This window comes from Calidris pugnax, unplaced genomic scaffold, assembly GCF_001431845.1.
Source record: "Calidris pugnax isolate Ruff unplaced genomic scaffold, ASM143184v1 scaffold38, whole genome shotgun sequence".
NCBI classification, from domain to species: Eukaryota; Metazoa; Chordata; class Aves; order Charadriiformes; family Scolopacidae; genus Calidris; species Calidris pugnax.
The window spans coordinates 8,739,647-8,753,239 of record NW_015090995.1 but is presented as its reverse complement, the minus strand read 5'-3'; the positions used below and the strand labels follow the sequence as shown (position 1 = coordinate 8,753,239).

Genomic DNA, 13,593 nt, shown 5'->3' with positions numbered 1-13,593 from the left:
AAAAATTCTAGTCATAATTTTGACTTCTGCTCTCCTCTTATTCAGAAACCTCCGCTGCTTAAAGTGTCTAGGGTTTTACCTTTACAGCCAACTGCAGAGATTAATTTGTTATTTTCTCCTTGTACAGAGGTCTAGAAAGTTTAGTAGCTGTGATGTGAAGGCCTAGAATTGGCTTTAGAAGCTGAAATCTGGCTATAAATATGTGGGACAAAAATGAAGTATGTCCAAGTTGTACTTCCAATAGATAACCTACCTGAGCTGGTACCAGGAAACTAGAGCTGATTACTAGCCAACCTCAGGAAAATCCGAGATAAGTCTGTCTGTGAGGAAACAGAAAAAATAGCCCAATGTAATTCCAAGGTTGATTTTTTTTTTTTTCCCCAAATTTCTCCTAAGGGTTTCTGCTGTAAGAAAACAGTTGAGCACAAGGTGCTCTACTCTAGCATGATCCAAGCTTATGGTTCTGTATTAAATCACTTGTAGTTTCAAGGTTGGTAAAACTATTATAGATCAAGAAGTTTTAAGCAATATTTTGAATACAGCAAATACTAAATGCAAACTTTCTGCTTTTTTTTTTGGCGGGGGGGAGTGGTGGTGTCTTTGTTATATTATTTGTATCAAGATAGCAGGTGGTCCTCCAAGGCTCCATTGTGGGAATCACTGTTTAAACAAAAAGCCCCTCAGTAAGTTAATATCCTGTCTGATTTTGCTTGCAGATGCTGAGCTGTCATTGTTCATCGCTGCGCTAACAGTCAGCGTTGTGATAATAGCTCAACACTTACGACATGAAAAAGCTGAGACCTGGGCCACACACATTTTTGTTCGCTGCTGCATTTATATAGGTGTACAGGTACCAAGGTGTTCTGTGACTGGCCATGTCCTGTCACCATGCTAGAGCACGTTGGTATCTCTGTGGCTGTTAGAGGGGATTGTAGCACCCTCAGTCAGAGCAGGGTAACTTGGCTGTCCAGACAAAGCTGCCTGATTTTGCTTTTCAACCATCCAGGCAGAGCTAAGGCGGCATTCCAGCTTCAAATTTTTGTGGTGGTAGTTTCTTTTGGCCTCCAAGTTTCAAGGATCTGGTGCTAATCAGTGAACTAAATGTTTGACTTTTATTCTTGATGAATTCATTTATGCTTATTCGCTCTCAGAAATATGTAACTGTGCACTTTTGCCAAGGCTTGTAAGTATCACTCATCTAACAACGCACTTCTGATCCACACAGTAGTTCGGATGCAAATGGGATGTGTTTGAATACTCTAGCTCAGAATTACGATGCAGACATCATGTTAATCATCAAGCTATCTGTGTACATGGGAAAACAGAGATCTGACAGGTGCAGAGGAATTGTTTGCTGCTTCACTGTAGCAGTCAGACTGCTTTCCATCATCTCCGTTTAGTGAAAAGAGTGTTCCAGAAGTTGGAATTTAATTGCTTTCTTTCAAAAAATGCAAATTGTTTTATTGCTTCCTTTCTTGCAGCCTTGGTCTGTGGAGACCTTACAGAATGTCTGTCCCCATCTCATCCCCTCCCTCCCCCCGGCCATTGCCTACTTGTCAGTACCCAATCTTGCAGACCTTGTCTTTGGTATCACCCTCCTGGGTTTTTCTGCTGTCATGTACCCTCTCTGCTCCCTGGTCCATCATGCTGCCTTCTTCCAAACACTTGAATACAGTTTGATACTCCGTAGGTGCAAAACAGCATTAGCTCAGATAACCTTATTGTAGATGATCCTATTTTAGAGAGGTATTTGCATCTGGAGTCACAGAGAAGTAAGGTCCCTTTTTGGTGGTTGCTCACACTAAAGAGAAAAGTCAGTAAATGCCCTTGGGACAGAAATGGCTCAGGGACTGCTTTAAGCACATACATGATCTCCCTTAGCTCTAACAGTTCTCCATGTGCTTCAAGACCAAGTGTTCTTCAGAAGCCGCTTTACTTGAGGTTCCAGAGAGAGCAGCCAGGAGGAAGAGCAGGGACAGCAGGAGATTTCCTTTAGAGCCTCGAACTCCGCACACAGCTCCAGAAGAGCTCTTTCAGTGAGCTCATTCTACAAGGTCTTTCCACCCAACACCTTCCTTGATTGGCGGCCAAAATGGGGTCTGAATTCCAGAAATACCCATGGGCAGTGGAGCTCGGGGGGTTTAGCCAGCCAAACACAGTATGGTGCAACACAGGAGGGAGCTGGCCTTGGGGATTTTTTGTATGTGTGTACAGGCAATAGATGTTGCCTCAACTTGGTTTTGGGACTTCACATGAAGAGAGATTTCCTGAGCTTCCTGCCAAAGCTCAGGCAGAGCTGAGACCACAAAGCCTGCATTTTATTTTCTCTCTTATAGCCAAAAGATGGCTGACTGTTTTTATGACAGTTTGATCTTCAGAGTGAAAATTTTTAACACAGTTAGCCCTGGAAATTTCTGTTAGCCTCTCTTCTTTTTTTTCAGTGCACTTTGAATTCCTGGGCATGAAACGTCTATATTAACTCCTCTTTGAAAGAATGTGTCCTGGGAAGTTTGATCTATCTGAAGAACTTTTTTTTTTTTGTTCCCATCCTTAAGTTGCTCTTTAACCCACAAATTGAGGGATAAGTGACTGTTTTGGAAAAAGCTTTAAAAAAAGAAAGCTTTAGACATAGCCTAAAGTCCCATGTTTCATTTCTGGTGTTTAGTTCGCTATTGTTTCAGCCTCATTTCCCCTGCAATATTCAGACAGCTTAATTTGGTAAAAATGTCTCCAGACTCTTTCTTTCAGGGCCAGAATGTAATGATTCTTTACATTTTGTGAGAATAAGATCTCAGAAGTCAGTGTGAGACTCAAATACAGGGGCATGGCAGATATGCAGGCTAGTCTTGCGAAATTTTATGGGATTTGTTACTTACCTTTTGTGTGGTGGTAGCATTTGCAGTGTCAATTGGTATGATTCCAGCATGCTGGTCTCCCATAGCGGAGGTGGTGCTTAGCTCCTCTGTAGGGCTCATTAAGCTTTTCAAGCGTTAAGTGTGAGCACCTTGATTCCACAGGTAAAGAAGCTCAAGGCTGAGCAATAAATAACTCAGCTACTCTCAGCAATCCAGTAATTTGCCCCATTATCCAGTGACAGAGCCAGGAAAATCAGCCAATTCTCCCAAGTCCCAGCCCAGTAGTCTCCATCTGCTAGGATATGTTTAAAAGATGAGCTCTATCTGAAAGATTTTACTGTCTAAACTAATAATTGTCACCTTCACAGTTTGCAGATATTGGCAATTTCCATGGAGTTTTCTCAGACATGCAGTTTTTCAAGCCCCTGTAGAGCATGTTGAAGCCAGCTGATGGTAAACTCCTTTCCTTAGCTACTTTGTGCTGATCGCCACGAAGCAGCCCGTGGACTCCCAGGGCTCTGCGCACCACGGGTCAGGTACCAGTCATCTAACTTTATGCTGGGAAGCCACAGGTATAACAAAATTAATTAGGAGTTTGGAGAGGGGGTAAAAAGCACAAACACAAGCTAGAAAACAGTGGTTAAACGTGCCCACCACCCAGGTCTGGGATGGAAGATTATGCCTATTTGTTAAATTTGCCACATGAAGAGGCACAGACAGTAAGCTTTACTTTTATTCCCCAACTTGACTGTCCAACATCTTGACTCTGCCAGCATGAGGCATGTCTGCTGTTTAGTGATAGTGGCTTGACATTTCCTATTGCTTTGCTCTTGAAACTGCTTCCAAAGGCAATAATGCTTACGGGATATAGCTCCCTAAATGGAAGTCAGCCTTTGCTTATATCCTTGTTGATTTTTAAAGGCATGTTCTCCCTCCTTCCCAACTACTCCAAATGTATCCATGTCAAGTAGATCTGAGAGTGTGTCCTACTGTTGGCAATGCACTAGCTCCTTAGCACAGTTGCTGGATGACTCTGCTGCTTCTTATACTTCTTTTTAGGAAGAGTGGGAGAATATCCTCATTCCAGCTGTTTCCTGAAATTTCCCCAATGTGCTGGTCTGAAGAAAAAGAATTACTACATGGGAAAGCACTGACTTATTCCTATGTTAATGCCAAACGGCACAATTCAACCGGGTCATTTAATGTACATTCCTTAAAAATTGAGGCAGTCTGAGCCCAAAATATTGGCTGAGCTCTTGCATGTGCTTAGATCATGACTGTGTTAGTGCCATTCTTGATTTGAGCAAAGTTTTGTCATGTTTCTCCTGATTGGTGCAGACTAGAAAATGCACCAGAAAACTATGTGAGAAATTATTATCAGGGATGGGCTATTCACAAACATTTTACTTAGCTTTTGGCAAACAGGTGGATATTTGCTCTATTCTCTGAGCAGATACAAACTTGTAGTAGAGATCCTCGCACTGACAGCAACTAGACAAGGTCATGCTAATAGCCCTGCAGAGTAATTAGGTGTATTAGGGCAGCTTGAAGTGGCATGTCCAAACCAGGTTAATCTGTCTGGCATGGGTGCCAAGTGTTTCAAAGCTGTGGTAGCTTGCACTTCAGTTTGGCCTCTTGAGCTGATTGCAAACTAAGAGCTGCTCTACTACTGGTACCTGCCTCAGGTTTAAGTTAGCACAGGTGTGTGTGTGTACACTGCAGTCATGTCCCCATGTGCAGGGAGCAGTCTGCAGTGATTTAGCAAATGGCATGACTGCTGGGAGGGAGTGAGTCTGGGGAGACAGGGCAGGATGCAGGGGACAGAGGCATTTACTCTCTCAGTTCCTGGACTGGTAATAGAGTGCACTGGTTTCTGTAGTAGCTTATGAATGTTTTTGTCTCGTTTGCCCTTCCCCCTTCTTATCCTTTTGGCTTCTCACACAATTACAGACTGAGCCTGTGTGACTGTATGAAAGGCATTTCCTCCTGTTACTTTTTTTTTTTTAAGTCGGCTTCAGCCCACCAGCTGCTTTCCATTAGTGTTACACACACTCACTAGGAGGGCAGTACATAATGCTTCAGGCACTGCTGAATAGCAGAAATCCCTCAGAATCACTGTCAGACAGAGGCTTCTCAAAGCAGATTGTAGGTGAAAAGAGTTCAACACGTGGGACCTGTCTTCTGGCAAGCCTTCTTGGAGAAGCCAAGGTGTGGGGACAGAGGGTGGTGAGGGGGTGCTGTCTGAATGCAAAGTGTGAAAGCTGTGAATAGATCTCTTTATGTGAACGGTTGTTTGCTCTGGATTTCTCATCGAGGGTAGGAGCTGAATGTTGTCTGTTGCTATGGAGAATTATTACCCCCTACTTGATCCTGGGAGAGTATTTTATTGGTATTAAATATTATCTAGCTGCTTATCCAGACTTCCTGATGGCTGCTATTGCTGTATTATTTGTGATCCTTGGAAAAGGACCTTAAACTTTCTTAAACTGTCTCTCCTGTCATGAAAATTACAAGAGCAATATTCATTAACTTCATAAACTCCTCCCCTCACTGTTATCAGTGAAGGCAGTAGCAAGAGTCCTGATGTAAACTGCTGTTAGTGCTATTCTCTTATGCTTACCTTAAAACAATCATGTTCTGGCAAGAGACATACCAGCTGGGGGCTGGCAAATAAACCTGGGAATTTTGGCCTAGAAACACTACGCTCTAGAAGAGTGCAATGGGATCAGCTGTGCAAGGTCAGATCCCAGTCCCTGGCATCACGTTGGGTCGTACCCTGTTTGAGCAAAGTTGCTTGCGGGATCCCACACTATTCAGCAGATTGGACCTTGAGGTGCAGTTTGCTCAGCTCATTGCATGGAGAGCAAAGGGGGCTTTGTTTGTTGAGTTTGATATGCTGAAGGGATGTGAAAATTGAATAGAAATCTTGTTGGGTCTACTGTTGCTTTATGATTGACTCTGAAATCTTGGGGCTGTAGAAGGTAAACTTTATTTCTCTTAGTGTTGTTGGATTAACAAGTTCATTGATAGTTAGCTTGTGGGGTTTCCAGAGAGCAATCACCCACCTTTTGTCAGAACAAAGTCCTCTAATGTACTTTAATAAGACAGAGTAAAAATTTAACCTGTCAGTCACCTTTTGCTGCAGAATGTAATCTGAATAAACTAAACCATCCTGCATTCTACGGTTGGGGTTTTTTTAAACTTGGTGCTCAGGAGAAATAGAGGGGGTTTCTCTGAGGTCTTACAGTAGCTTGAAGAGTGTTCTGGGGAGAGGCTGGCTGCAGGGTGGTGACCTACAGAACCAGATGAGGGGCATGAATTTCCCTATGCTGATCCATCTTGCTGTGCAAAGTGTGTGTCCTGAAATCTGGAACATAAACTTGATCTCAAATAATTTTTGTAGCATGAAGGAAATTGGTCTTTAAAAGCTCCAGGCACAAAATTCACTTCTTTCTCTTGGCTGCTTATCATTGTTTGTCTTCTATAGGCTATGAAGATGCTAACTGGATGCAGTGCCTCATAATCTTGAGTCTTTATTTCCTCATAGGAAAGAGGCTGTTCAGGGTTCAGTATCTCCTTTGATCTCTCTGTCATAAGGCCTTCCGGAATGCTTATACAGAAGCATGGGACTGAAACTGAAGAAGCACTGAAGGTGGGGTAGAAGCTTCCTTGCTGTGCAGTCTCTGGGTCTTCTGTTCCACTGGAGAGACAACAAGGAGGCTGTGTCTCTTTTCTGAGGCTGAGCAGAAAGCGTTTCTGTTTGTCTTGAGCCGTTGTGAAATGCAGGAAACTTGAGTCCTGTACAATGTTAACTTCCCAGGAGTCCTTAAGTACGCAAACCAAGCAGTGAAAGGGAATTGTCTTTTCTTCTTTTAACATTCCTTCCCCTCCACCCCCATGAGGTACATATTCAGTAATGTACAGTAATGTACTCAGCTGGGAAAAGGGAATGGTCAGAACACCACCCTGGGACTTTATTTCTTTTGTCCTATCACTGCCCTCCCATAGAGCACTCCAGATGTGTCTGGTTGCCCCAGTTTGTAAAAGGGAGATGAGGTTCTTTCTCCTGTTCCTGGAGATTTCTTTTTTCTCTTGAAACTCATTAGTTCCTGTAATGAATTGAAGAACCCCAAGTGAATGCAACACAGTAGGGTTATTAATGGAAGTTTTGTATGGGATAGCAGGGAGCCTAGTTGTAAACCATCAAACCAGATCAGGGTAGTGATGGTTGCTAACTAGGACCTGTTGGCTTTTTAGGAGTTTAGGCAACTTTTTAGGAGTTCTATTGCTTTAAAATACACCCTGGCAATGCAAACAGGGGCTAGTAATTTCAGCTTTATTATTGTGATTGCATCTGTATCGGAAGTCACTTCACAGTTTGCAAGTAATTCATTAATTCACAGGTGTAATAATCCAGCCCATCACCTCGTGCAAGGAGAGGTGAACACCGTGTAGTCAATCTTTGCTGCTCTCAATAAGCTTTTGGTCTGTCCATGGCCTTACGCAGGAGTCGCTGCAGTGGCTGAGCCGGGCAGGGCCAGGCCTGGCTTTTCAGATGTCTAGCAGAGACTCAGCATCTTGCTTGTACCTCTGCAGCTGGAGGCCTGTGCACATGCAGGCATTGCAAATGCTGTTTGAGAGAGGGTTCAGAACATGATTAGAAAGTTACAGGCTGGGGAAATGTGCCCACTGTTCCACTCCTACTGGGAAGCAAGCAGTAGCTGGGACTTGAGAGCTCTACTACCTTGGCCGGCCGTAGCTGTCAGTCTGTCACTGCTCTGCCTTGACTGCTCTCCCGCTGAGGAGACAGTCTCCATCATCCCTTTGCAAGCTCCTTCCCCCAGCTCTCCTCTAGCATCTCCTCACCTGAATGTCAGAAATACTGCTTTCAAACGCCATTTATTTAACCTCATACTTTTATCACTAAAAGTCAATATGCATAGAGTATTTGTTTAAAACTTTGTCTTTAATGGTGCAATGCTCTGGGAAAGCTCAGAGAGTGCACATGGTTAGTACAGCTGATTGAACTGAACATACATGGGACTGATACATCCTGACACTGCATCTGTCAGCTCTCATTAAGGCCTGGAGGTGGTGAATGTCTGAAGGTTCGATCAGATAATGCCTATGCACTCACATGTATTTGTATTGATGGGTTTTTGTCCTCTTTTTCTCCATCACATTGATCCCCAAGCTAGGGTTTGTTGCTCAGAACATTTGCTAGCTGTTCTCTGTAAAGTACAACTCATTGCCACCAAAATCTGAAGTCTAAGTGTCATCTAATTGCTAACTTTCCTTCAGGTATGTCATCAAACTTTTAAAGATGGAACTTACACTTTGCTGTAAATGGGTATATTTTTTTCTTGACATTCAAATGCTTGCTAACTTAAAGCTTGGAAAATCTGCAATGGTTTCCCTCACCTCAAGTCGCTGTTCTGTTCACCGGAAAAAGGTGATACTGTGATGATGTATACATAGGCACCAAACCATTAGGTCCTAAATGGGGCACATTTGCAAACATCTGCAAACATTTGCAATTGACACTTGACCTCCATATGCCCCAGAGAACTCAGCTATAAAATCGAGTTAATGGTGGAGCTGATTTGAGTGTGAAGCCTCTGCCTCGGAGCTGGACTACATTGCAATTATAGTTCTGCTTGTATAAAATATATACCAACTGGAAATAAATGCTTGCGGTTATAATAAACACAGCAGTCAAAATAGCTCCAAAGGCTGGAAGGATTCTAAGCGAGCAGCTGAGATGATGGAGTAATTTAAATCGATGTAGAGGCAGTAAAAACAAAGCTGGATCTGAAAGCAGCATTTTCTCTTGCCTTGATTTTATTGAAGGTGGCTAAAGCAGAAGTTAGGGGTCTAAGTGAGCCAAATGTCAGGCACACTCACATTCTTTGAAAAAAAGCTCAAGTCTGGGGACTTGCCAGTTTGTCCTTGAAAATTTTTTGGGCTTTCTTGATTTATTTCAAATGTGTTTCCCTTTCCCTCAAGAAAAATCTAATGTAACAATATGCATGGTGTATAAAGTTGAGGGGGAAATTAGAACCAAATTTCTTTTTAATACAGAGAAAGTATCTATGAGAAAGTCTGCTGATGACTACTTTAATCAAAATATGCAGAAAATGCAGACGTTTTCATAGATAATTGATGAGACAGGGGGAAAAATGGAGAAGAGTTGAGTAATTATGATTATCCAAAAGGGAAAATCTGAAAAGTTGAATTTTTTGTTGCTTCTCATTATTATCTAGCAATTGTTTCAAAAGCATCCTCAGTGCATCTTATTTAGAAAAGGTATAATAGTCCTGGTTGCTCCAATGGCTTTTTCATCGGTTTTAGCAAGCTGAGATGAGATTGTTTGGAACTACAGTGTGTTAATGCACTCCTGTGTTCACTGCTCACTGATGATCTACTATAAAACAGAAGAAAACTGCAGTCTGTCTCCTCCATTTCTACCTACAGTTCAGCAGTGTGGCAGTTTGCATATCTGTGTGGCTAGCACAGGGAAAGCTTACTCTGTGGTCTGTTTTTTTGCAGGAGCCCTGCCTCTTTTACCCTCCCCTTTTTTTTTGTCAGTCCCATCGCTTCTGCCTCTTGATTTTGTGCACCTTATCTTTTAAGGTTATCTAAGGATGTGGGCTCATAGGGAAGTCCCATTGCTTTTTGGCATGACAGGTTATAGAATGTATGGGTAATGCAGAAGAAATATGATAGTTTACTGGTTGACCAAATTAGTAAAATTAGTATAGAATAATAATCTTGCTTTCTCTTGTGATACTTTACTTGGCAGTGGTGTTATACCACTTTGAGGTGGAAAATGATTAGATGAGGTGTCTGCAGAAAAGGGAGCAGGATTTGTTTCTAGGTATTTTCATTTGTTTGTAAAGATTTCTTACTCTTTAAATCCTGACACAGCATATTGTAACTGCTAACTATGTAAATGTATCACCTAGATATCTTCATAACAAAGGGCAATATTTATGAGCTGCCCTGCTAAACTGTCACATTTCCATTGTTGCTTGACATTTGTACTGTAACTCTTGTGGTCTGCTGCTTATTTCCTTTGTCTCTGACAGACGCCCATTTAGTAGTCTTGGAAAATACAAGGTGGAGCCAGTTAACATTGAATGATCTTAAAACTAGGCTGAACTTTTGTTTTCATCAGGGAGGAAGATGATGCCATCAGCTAATTTGGTTGATCAATAGCCCTGCTTGCGATAAGGTTTCAAAGCTTGTGGCTAAAAGCTGATTGCACTGGATCCAAAATAAATTTGATCTATTGGTTTCCACAAATGTAGCATAGCCCAGGATGATGCTTCAGTGCTGATGCTTAACTAATTTTAATAATGCTGACAGACTAGCCTGGTGCCTGCTGTGAGGACACTGTAATACATGAACTCTCTGCAGCAGAGCACTTAAGATGTTTTTTACAGTAGCATGGAGCTGTCAGTCTAGCAAAGAGCAATCATAAAGGTTCATTATTCTGAGACTGGGAAGCATTACAGCCTTTGCTGAGCAAGTTTAATGACATCTTTCATTAATGCAAACTTTGATCCTGGTTTCCTAAAAAGGGAGAGGTACTGGCAAGATATTCAATTGGTTTGTTAGTTTTGCCCGGAGAAATAAGCGTTACTGAAAAATGAGGGAAAGCTCTGTGCTGAAATGCAAGAAAGTGTGCAAGCCACGTTTGTAATAAGCATTTGGGCATGCAGTTTCTGAAGGGATCCAGCCAGGCTGTTCCTTCATGCTGGGTGGGACCACATTCTGCTGGGAAGGTGGACTGAAATTTAACTGATGCTTTCATTTTTATTTCAGTGACTATATCATGGCAACAGGGCCAACGGTGGTCACACAGTCACCTGAAACGGGAGACACAATTGAAGAATGCACGGGTAAGCAGTTGTTCTCTGAATCTATAGCTGATTTGGAAGTCAAGATTTATTTTCTTCAGATCAGGGGGTCTGTAGTGATGTGTTTTGTGATGTTGTGGTGTTTTTTGTAGTGTAAAAAAATGGCTGATGGGGGATATTCTTTTCCTATTCTAGCTTGGATTTTCAAAAACAGACTTTAGAGCTTGAAGGGCTGATTGCTGTGCTCGCTGTGGTGGATGCTCCAGAGATGGGAGCTGAGCCTGACAGCCAGCCTCTGTCTGTGCATACTGTATCAGTACCCGCACGGCAGCCTCATTCTCTGCTTCTGGCCACAGACAACTATTTGTTACTTATTCTTTAATCCAGTGGCATGGGCTGATGCACACAGCCATGAGGGAATGGAACAATAGGCAAGAAAGGAAAATATCTTACTTATGCCAAAGGCTTGTCTTGATGACAGGAAATCCCCTTTCCCAGTGTTCAGACTATTCTTGAGGAGGAGGTAGGTGAATGTGAAGAATAGCGTCATGGCTGAGGCATTTCAGGAGAAGTGGTTGTCATATCACTTGATTTTTTTTCTCTTCTTTGGCTAATGTCTCACAATCATCTTAAATGTTTGTGTTTCAAATGTCATCTTGCTTTATCCTTTAGAAATACATTTACCACTATCAGAACATTGGTAGAAGAGAGAATCAAATGGCAAAGCGACTGTTGGTTGGACTCTGCGTGGCAGATAGATAGGGGTGGATGCACAGCAGCAGCCAGTTTCTTAAATTTATAATATGGTTTATTGCATAGTCCAGTGCTATCTATGGCACCCTGGTGAACTTGTGTGAAACCCATGCATGCAAATTTTGTATTTGGGTTCACTAGAAGATTCAGAAAATGAATCGACTTCTGACCAGAGTGAGAGGGAAGGCAGGAGATGGCTTGCTGTCTGGTGTTGGCCCTAAAACCACCAGGAATATTCCTGAACACCAGGAATATAACTGAACCAAAATTTTAAAAAGTTAAAGGCTGCAGGGCTATTGCTGAAGTATTTAAGAGACATTTGACTGGACCTGGATAAAGCCATTTCAGGATCTTTGGTTTACTTCCCATGTAATGTAGGATTGCCGCACCTCTTCATAGCTTTAATTGGCTTGTCATGTAAAGGCTCCAGGAGGCTAAAAAATACAGAATGAACAAACTTTACAGGGAAAGCAAAATGCTTACTCCTGCTCGTTTTCTGTTATAGTGGGTTAAATCATAGTTAGCATAAGCAACTAATTTTTAGGAAGGCTTTTGCTTTTTAAGGCAGTAGCCTTTAATCTTTTACTTTTAGTGCAATACAATTGAAGATTGGTAACATTAAGAATTCAAAAATTATGAGTAATTATTCATCAGTGGGTAAAGGGAGAATAGGCATAGTTGTTCGAGCTTGGGTGTTCTCTCCTTGCTTTGACTGGATTTTTTTTTTATGCAATGAATTTTTTCCATTTAAAGTAATAAGATCCTCTTGTATATTATTAGTTCAAGTATCGTAGAGCACTCAACTAATTTAGCGATACGTTGGGATACTTAACAGTGCACTGAAATGTAGGCACCATTAAATTAAATGTGGCATCCTTTTAATGGTGCGCGAAACCAGTGCGTAACTGTTCGCACCAGGAAACAAATATGAACAGCGTCCTTCTGGACCACATCTTTATTGCCAAATGCTCTCACATAGCACGGTCCCACAGTTTTCATCTGCATGTGGCACTAAGTGTCTAGTACTGATTTTATCTGTTTGTGTATAATAATATAGCAAGTGCCCATCTTCTGGAATCACAGGGAAACTTACTGTTTTCCCATTCATCTGAAACAGCTGAAGGCATGCTGCTGAGCAGAGCACGGCTGAAGAGGAATTATTGCTGGAGCGGGTGTGCCCTGCACATCAGTAAAAAATTAGAGGCTAGAGAAGGCACTGAAGTGACCGATGTGTCTGCATCAGAGGACTCTGTTGCACACTGATACCCAAATGTTGTCCTGTGCCAGCTGAGGTCTACTCATTGGCAGTGTTTGCAAATCCTTTCCATGAGCTCCATTCTAAAGTTAGCAGCACTTCTGATCTAAACAAGTATTTGGAGTAGTACCTTGGCAATGTTATCCTTTGTGGTAGGACTGACGTCTGTTTCTCTTAAATGTCCTTAGAATCACTTCTTTTTTTGTTGTTATTGTGTTGTGTGTTTTTGGTTTTTTTTTTAAAACATTCCCCTGGTTCTCTTGAAATACCAGCATTTAATTAAGGTCATCAGTAATACTTGCACTAGAATCAAACTTGCTTTCTGTCCATACCGCTGTCAGCTGACCAGTGTACATGACAATGTCTTTGTTTTTCATTTAGACTGCTTTTAGACCTCTCTGCATATAGCAAAGTGTGCTATTTTTTTCTTTGAGTCATTGGACTGTGTTAGCAGACATTGCTGAATTGATAATTTTGGGGCACTGCTTTCATGAAACTTTTCAATCTTTTGTTTTGCTGATGTAAAATAAACCGACTCAACTTTGACAAGTTTCCTGGGAGAATACCATATACATTGTCTAATTGCTGATGAATGTAAGTAGTGGCAGGGAGGCATTTCTGAAGACTCTCTAAAAGACACTCAACACACTTGTTTTATTTGAGAGGCGCTATGGCCTTCTGGTTGCTGTGTGTCCTGTCTTCTCTTACCAGTTCTTGCTTTGGGCACGGCATGAAACAAATTGAGCTGCATGAGAGCCTTAACAAATCCAAAACCCTTAGGGTCAGCTCCTAGTCTGGGACAGGCAATAAAACCTGTATGTATTCTGTGACTCATTCACTTACTGCCCGATAAGATGAAAAGGTCTTC

General features: G+C 41.9%; 1 protein-coding gene across 4 annotated transcripts in view; it reads left to right on the top strand.

Annotated features, from left to right (window-relative positions):
• Positions 1-13,593, top strand: part of KIAA1210 (KIAA1210 ortholog) — a 55,812-nt gene that overhangs the window by 20,797 nt on the left and 21,422 nt on the right. For 2 of the 4 annotated variants that reach the window (XM_014955367.1, XM_014955370.1), the window contains one exon: positions 10,683-10,759. In XM_014955367.1, coding sequence (XP_014810853.1) covers positions 10,683-10,759 — 77 coding nt within the window. Of the gene's footprint in view, positions 1-3,223; positions 3,392-4,950; positions 5,064-10,682; positions 10,760-13,593 lie in introns of those variants that run through there. The other 2 variants (XM_014955368.1, XM_014955369.1) reach the window with 2 other exon arrangements.